Consider the following 8,002-nt stretch of genomic DNA (forward strand, 5'->3'; position numbering starts at 1 on the left):
TGTGAAGAGCAGCCAAGGGTGATTCAGGCTCTTCTTGGTGGATTTTATCATTGGCCCATTGCTGGAGAAGGAGATGCTGGCTCTGGCTCAGTAAGTGAAGTTGCAGGCCATGTGGGTGTACTTGTATCTTATGGGGACTGTTGCTGTTTCCCACTCAGTTAGACAAAAATTATAATTGAATAACTATTGAAAAAACTAAAAGCACATGGACAAAAAATACACCCTGAAAGCACACAGGAAGAGTAACCCAAGAACAGAAAAAGTGGAGGAAAGAAGAATAAAACAGGTAAATATGCAATATCTGGAGATAGGTCACTAAGAGAAAAAAGGTAGAGAAAGAGAATGCAGAAAGAAAACAAACTAACAAACAGGGGAAAAAAAACAACAACAACAAAAAAACACCAACAAGGAACGGGGTTAAAGACGAGAGAAAACAAGAAAATAAAAAAAAAGAAAAAATAAATAAAATAAAATAAAATAAATAAAAAGAAGATGTAAACTAGGACCTTTTCAGTCATGTAATGCAGGTCCAGAGAGTTCTTGGGGTTACTAGAAAGCAGAACCTCTTCTTAAACCCTTGGAATCTGGTAGAGCACTGTGTTTTTAGGTTGTCTCTAGCTGCTGGTTACGTTTTGATTTGTTTTGTCTTGGTTTTATGGTTTAATATTTTGAAAAGGTGAAGCTGGTGTGTTTTATTTTATTATTGATTCAGGTGTGCTCTGCTGTTTTCTTTGTGATGGTGGAATCACTGTGTATAGTGTGGATATGTGTTTCTGTTTTTTGTAAAGAGGGTTTAGAGTTCAAAGTGGGAGGTTTTATGGTAATTGGCTGAATATGGTTTCTTCTATTGAATGAGTGAAGTTATTGGTGGAGAAGGTGGGAGGAGAAGAAGGAAAGCTTAGTGTTGCTAGGGTCGGTTTCTAGGGCTTTGAGCAGGCTATTATTGATGATGTATTTATTTGCAAGACCGCGGCTCAACCTCAGGAAAGATTCGTATTGTTAGAGGGTCGCAAATTTCCACCAATTTCAGGCACACTCAAAGACCCCGCCTCTGGGGCCCCACAGCACCAAAGCACGGCTCCAAGGCAAAATTTGCGGGACCGCACTCAGGTGCGGTTTCTTTGCTCTCCATGCCCCGTCTGCCCACAGTGTTGATGCAGTCCCACCAGACCAGTAATGGCCGGCTCTGGAGTTTGTCTGTGATACCGCCCACCTGTGGTGGCAAAGATGCACGCAATTTCAGCTGTGTTGGATTCGGGGAAGCACCTGCTCGTGACCTGCGGTCCCAATATCCGTGGCAAGGAAAAGCACGGTGTCTCCCAGTCTGACCCAAGCCCACTCTGTGATCCGCTGGGAGGGGAGGGAGCTAGCCTTTCTGGCACAACAGTGAGATCTCTGCCTGAATCTCAGCAGCGGTGCCTGTGCCCGCCTGCACCCAGACGACCCAAATTACCAATAAAATAAGCTGCTGGAGGCAGGTTTCTGCTGCTGCCCACTGGAATATTGTAGTGGTCGCTGGTATGCTGCTATAAGGTGACTTCCTTCTTGGCTCGGGGATCTCAGGTGGCCACCCTCACCCAGCAGACAGTGACTGCCCCAGGAAAGCCTCCAATGATCTTTATCAGGTGCCCATCCACTCTCCGCCAGTAGCTCTTTCCTAAATAATCTCCCTGTGCCTTTCCTCTAATTCTGTTCTCTGTGTTTGGTGCACTCTGATTCAGTGAGCTGTTCAGAGCACCAAACTTCCTAATTCAAACTGTTGTACTTAGTTTTCAAAGTTCTTAGATGCCAGAGGGAAAAAAAAGCGTGTTGCTCACTGGCAAGACTCCATTTTTGGCTCCTGAATGTTTTCTTTGGTGAAGTGTCTGGTCATGTCCTTTGCCTATTTTTCAGTTGGATTATTTGCCTTTTTGTTGTTAAGTCATTGACGTTTCCTACAAATTTTAGAGATTAGCCCTTTGTCCAATATGGCATTGCCAAAAATTATTTGCCATTTGGTGGGTTCTTTTTGTACTCTTCTGGTGAAATCCTTTAACGTGCACAAGTGTATAATTTTTAGGAGGTCCCAGTCATCTGTTTTGTCTTTCGTTGTTTGTGAATTTTAAGTTATATTCAGTAGTGTATTTATGCCCTGAATTAGGGTCCTTAAGTTCACCTCCCCCTTTTTTTTAATTGTCTTTGTAGTTTTAGTTTTTTCATCCAGGTCTTTGTAAGACAGGAAAGGAATCAGGCTTGCTGAATCAAGCAGCCTTTAACTCAGTTCCCTTGCTGCTGGTGACAGAGAATTACTGGCAATTACAAACCAGGCCCTTATGCAAGATAAAATTACATTTTACAAACTCCACAAGCTTAACCAGTTGTAAAATGTTGATCAACCTCCTGAGTTGTCCTTCAAGTTGTCCTTATCAGGTGCAGAAGTGGGCAGTAAAATTCAATGAGATGCCTTAGTGCCTAAGGCTAACCAGAATCTAAGCTTAACCTTAGAAATAAAGGATTAATCTGCAGATGCAGATGGTCTTTCTTCCTTCTGAATTTTCTGTCTGTAATTTGTTATATCTACCTGCTATTATTTTCTAAGTGGTGACTTAAATGGGAAATATTTGTGCTGCTATTCTTGTTGTTAGGTGCCAAGACAATTTTCAATGCATAGCAACCAACGGCTAACCAGAAGGCTGGTGGTTGTTCAAACTCACCAGCCACTCCTTGGAAGGAAGATGGGGCAATCTACTTCCATAAAGATACCACTTCGGAAACCCAAGGAGGGGTCACTATGAGTCAGGATTGACTCGATGGCAGTGAGTTTGGTTTGGTTTGGATAAAGTGGCCTTCTACCAGAGGCAGTCAAGAACAGGGATCCCTCACCGGGATTTGAACCAAGGTCCAGAGACATTATGCATGTGCAACATCCAGAATAAGTCGTGTCAAGCATTCCAGCAGTCTTTGTGATGGGTTCCATCTTTGTTCCGACAGCCTTTGTGTTGAATCCATGTTGGCTACTTCCTGTGTACACACCTGATTTTCATCACTGTGCCTTTTTCTTGGAAATTCCTGCCCATTTTATGAGTAAAGATGATGCCTTTTTCCTCCCTAAAAGTCTTTATAAACCCTAAGAAATCCTTTGTTCTGTGAGAGTTTGGAGGCTAGCATAGGCATCGTCTCTCCCTCGTGAGCCCCTCTCCTCTCCTTTCTCTTTAATAAACTTTGATTTCTGTGGACATTTTGCCTCTCCTGTTCTATTCTTCATCAGTGGAAGGCAAGGATCCCTGTTCTGGGTCCCAGAATCCCCAGTAACATTTGATCCAGCTTGAGTTCATTTTTGTATATGGTGTGAGATGTAGGTCCTGTTTCATTTTTCTGCAAATGGATATCCAATTTTGCCAGTGCCATTTATTAAAGAGACCATATTTTCCCCATTTAATGAGTTTTAGCCCTTTGTCAAAGATCACCTGTCCATAAGTAGATGGTGGACATAATTATTAAAGAAAGTAGACGTTTTAAATAAAACTTATATTTTCAATTGCTTCTTTTCAAACCATGCTGAATTTTTAGGTTCTTTGATATTTTTCATTATCATAAATAATATTACAATGAGTATCTTTGGAAAAAAATCCTAGAAATCATGGAAAAATTCCATGATTATTTTCTTGAGAAAGATTCTGGGAAGTAGAATTGCCAGATGAAAAGGTATTTGCACTAATGATTTTTTTTGTATCTGTTGTACATTATTAGCCTTCCAAAGTTTGTGCCCACTCTGACTCCCACCAACTCTGTATGATGCTAATTTCCTTACAGCCTTAACTCTTTGCAAATTTGCTATCATGCATTTGTCCATGTTCCTCAACATTTTGGAGCTTTACTTTAAAATACTGTATACAAAAGATGGAGGGTCCACTATTGAAGAACAAATACAACCAAGGGCATGACCCTGAAAGAATTGTGAAGGAAGATCAAAGTTGACAATGACCAGAAAAATTGGGGAAATTCTGAATTATGAAATAGGGGAAATTGCTGGAAGTTATACAAAGATCCTCTTTTATTATTCTCAGTAAGACTAATAAGGAAGGGAGTTTGGGCCACTCTTAAGGATTATAATCTGATATTAAGGGTTGGCAGAGAGGCACATCAAATTTTCTCTAATGTCTTCAAGAGTTACTCACTAAAAATGATATTTATGCTTACAAGAGTCTATAATCAAAGTTATACAGGATTATTTTAACTGAGTTCAAGTTCACAGTTTCAGATTAATTACCTTTTAATATAAAGAAAAAACAGAAGGACTATGTAACACATGGTTCCTATTTTCAAATATCTGAGGGCCTACTCTGATTAAGAAGTATTCTACATTTATTCTTTGTAACTCTGAGTGCAAATTAGGATGAAATGGAGGGATTTAGAGGAAAAATACTTCAACTCACTCTCACAAATAGGTGCCTGCTTATCCCAAATGACATTATTGCCTGAGAGAAGACAAGTAGCAGATGAGGAACCAATGAGTCGATACCTAGAAACAAAAAATGAAAAATTGTTATACTCTACACATAAACCCACTTTGTGGCTTCATGGAGAAAAACCTGACAATCTGCTTCCATAAAGACTACAACCTAGAAAACCCTGTGGAACAGTTCTAATCTGTAGCATGGGGTTGCTACGCATTGAAAATTGGCTTAGCACCTAACAACAAGAACAGCAGCACACATAGTTCCCATTTAAGTCACCACTTAGAAAATAATAGCAAGTAGATATAACAAATTACAGACAGAAAATTCAGAAGGAAGAAAGCCCATTGCATCTGCAGATTAATCCTTTATTTCTAAGGTTAAGCTTAGATTCTTACCTCTTTATTTAGGTTTTTTTGCTTCTTCTTTTCTAGTCCTTCACAATAAATTGTGGTTATTTTGCTTATTCATCACGAGGTGTTTTTGTACTTGTCTTTAGGGAATTTCAGAGTTACTTTGTCCATGTGTGCTTCCCATCCAGGAAATGATAAGCTCCTTGATTAACAAAGAAGCTGTCTTTTTGAAATATAACACCCTGTAGCATCTAGCTTAGAGGACTTGAAATCTTGGGTTCTCAATAAATGTCTGTTGAGTGGAGGAAGGAGTGATGGCTTTGCCCTGAAAATATAGTAAACAAGGACCAGAGGAAACACTATCTGGCTTGAAATAGCCAAACATCTTCATACTTCAAATATAAGGCAGGGGTTCTTATCCACGTGTCAAAACCATTCAGAACAGGACACAAAATTGGGAATATTCCATCATAATTTATCTTTTATTAAGTATCTATATTGTTACTATAGGAGTTCTGGTAGCATAGTGACTAAGGCACTTGACTGCTACCCAGAAGGCTGGTGGTTCAAACCCACCAGCCACTCCTCGGAAGGAAGGTTGGGCAATCTACTTCCATAGTGATACTGCCTCAGGAACCCAAGGAGGGGTCACTATGAGTTGGGTCTGACTCGATGGCACGTAACAACAACAACAACAACATATTGTTACTGTGTGACTACTTATATGATTACTTAACTATATCAATTTTTCTTTTGTAAATTATTTCTTTATATTCCTTTACCATTTGTTGTTGCTTGGTGTTTACCTTTTTTATAATTGGTGTGTAGGCGCTCTGTAGTCTTCCCTTGTTTGTTGTTTGTTTTCAATTTATTTTGTATTTAGAGAAACTTAAATATTTTATATATTCAAATACATCAATCTTGTCCATAATATAATAATTTCTTAACATTTGTCTGTTGTTGTTTTTCTTAAATGCTGTCAAGTTGGCTCCGACTCTCAGTATTCTTCACTGACACCACAACTCAAAAGCATCAATTCTTCTTCAGTCTTCCTTATTCATGGTCCAGCTTTCACATGCATATCAGGTGATTGAAAACACCATGGCTTTGGTTAGGTGCACCTTAGTTTTCAAAGAGATGTCTTTGCTCTTCAACACTTTAAACACCTTTTGCCACAGATTTGCCCAGTGCAATATGACGTCTGATATCTTGAGCTGCTTCCATTGCTGTTTATTGTGGATCCAAGTAACATGAAATCTTTGACAACTTCAATCTTTTCTCCATTTTCCATGATGTTGCTTACCGGTCCAGTTATGAGAATTTCATTTTTTTTATGATGAGGTGTAATCCATACTGCAAACTGTAATCTTTAATCTTCACCAGTAAGTGCTTCAAGTCATCTTCAGCGAGCAAGCTTGTGTTGTCTGCATAATGCAGGCTGTTAATGAGTCTTCCTCCAATCCCAATACTGCATTATTCTTCATATAGTCCAGATTCTTGGATATTTGCTTAGCATACAGATTGAATAAGTATGGTGAAAGTATATAACCCGACACACACCCTTCCTGATTTTGAACCATGCTGTAACCCCTTGTGCTGTTTGAATGACAGCCTGGTCTATGTACAGGTTCCTCATGAGCACAATGAAGTGTTCTAGAATTCCCATTCCTCTCAGTGTTATCCATAATTTGTTATGAACCACACAGTCAAATGCTTTTGCATAGTCAATTAAACAAAAGTAAACATTTTCCTGGTGTTCTTTGCTTTCAGACAAGATCCATCTGGCATCAGCAATGATACCCTTCATCTCACATCCTCTTCTGTATCCAGTTTGCATCTCTGGAAGCTCCCTATCAATGTACTGTAACAACCATTTTTGAATTTTTTTCAGCAAGATTTTACTTGCGTGTGATATTAATGATATTGTTCTGTAATTTCCACATTCTGTGGGATCACCTTTCTTTGGAATGGGTACAAATATGGATCTCTTCCAGTCTGTTGGCCAGGTAACTGTCTTCCAGATTTCTTAGCATAGATGAGCAAGTGCCTCCAATGCAGCATCCATTTGTTGAAACATCTCAGTGGGTATCCCATCAATTCCTTGAGCCTCGTTTTTTGCCAATTCCTTCAGTGTAGCTTGGACTTCTTCCTTCAATACCACTGGTTCTTGATCATATGCCACCTCCTGAAATAGATGAACATCGACCAATTCTTTTTGTACAGTGACTCTGTGTATTCCTTTCATCTTCTTTTGATGTTTCCTGAATCATTCAATATTTTGCCCATAGAATCTTTCAATATTGCAACTTGAGGCTTGAATTTTTATTTCAGTTCTTTCAGCTTGAGAAATGATGAGCATGTTCTTCACTTTCGGTTTTCTAACTCCAGGTATTTGCACATTTCATTATAATAATTGACTGTCTTCTTGAACTGCTCTTTGAAATCTTCCGTTCAGCTCTTTTTATCTTGTCATTTCTTCCATTTGCTTTAGCTACTCTTCGTTCACGAGCAAGTTTCACAGTCTCTTCTGACATCCATTTTGATCTTTCCTACCTTTCTTATCTTTTTAATGACCTTTTGTCTTCTTCATGGATCATGTTTTTTATTTCATCCCACAATTTGTCTGGTTTTCGGTCATTGGTGTTCAATGAATCAAATCTATTCTTTAGATGGTCTCTAAATTCAGGTGGGATGTAATCAAGGTCATATTTTGGCTCTCATGGACTTGTTTTAATTGTCTTCAGCTTCAACGTGAACTTGCATATGAGCAGTTGATGGTCTGTTCTACGGTCAGCTCCTGACCTTGTTTTGACTTAACTTCTTCATTGCCTCTTTCCACAGATGTAGTCAATCTGATACCTGTGTACTCCATCAGGTGAAGTCCATGTGTATACCCACTGTTTATGTTGTTGAAAAAAGTATTTGCAATGAATAAGTCATTGGTCTTGCAATATTCTATCATGCGAATGCCAGGGTGATTCTCATCACCAAGGCCATATTTTGCAACTACTGGTGATTCTTCTTTGTTTCCAACTTTTGCATTCCAATCACCAGTGATAATCAACACATCTTGATTGCATGTTTGGTCAATTTCAGCCTGCAAAATTTAGTAAAAACCTTCAATTTCCTTGTCTTTGTCTTTGGTGGTTGGTGTGTAAATTTGAATAATAGTAGTATTCACTGGTGTTCCTTATGTTGCTATGTGCCTTCAAG

At 39.0% G+C, this 8,002-nt stretch overlaps 1 protein-coding gene across 1 annotated transcript in view; it reads right to left on the minus strand.

Annotated features, from left to right (window-relative positions):
- LOC103208122 (complement receptor type 1-like) overlaps positions 1-8,002 on the minus strand; it is a 250,973-nt gene that overhangs the window by 93,233 nt on the left and 149,738 nt on the right. Inside the window, 1 exon segment of the mRNA XM_042782469.1 lies at positions 4,416-4,501. Within this exon segment, the coding sequence (XP_042638403.1) occupies positions 4,416-4,501 (86 nt within the window).

This window comes from Orycteropus afer, unplaced genomic scaffold (genome assembly GCF_000298275.1).
Source record: "Orycteropus afer afer isolate SDZICR_OR568_19922 unplaced genomic scaffold, OryAfe1.0 scaffold00013, whole genome shotgun sequence".
NCBI lineage: Eukaryota > Metazoa > Chordata > Mammalia > Tubulidentata > Orycteropodidae > Orycteropus > Orycteropus afer.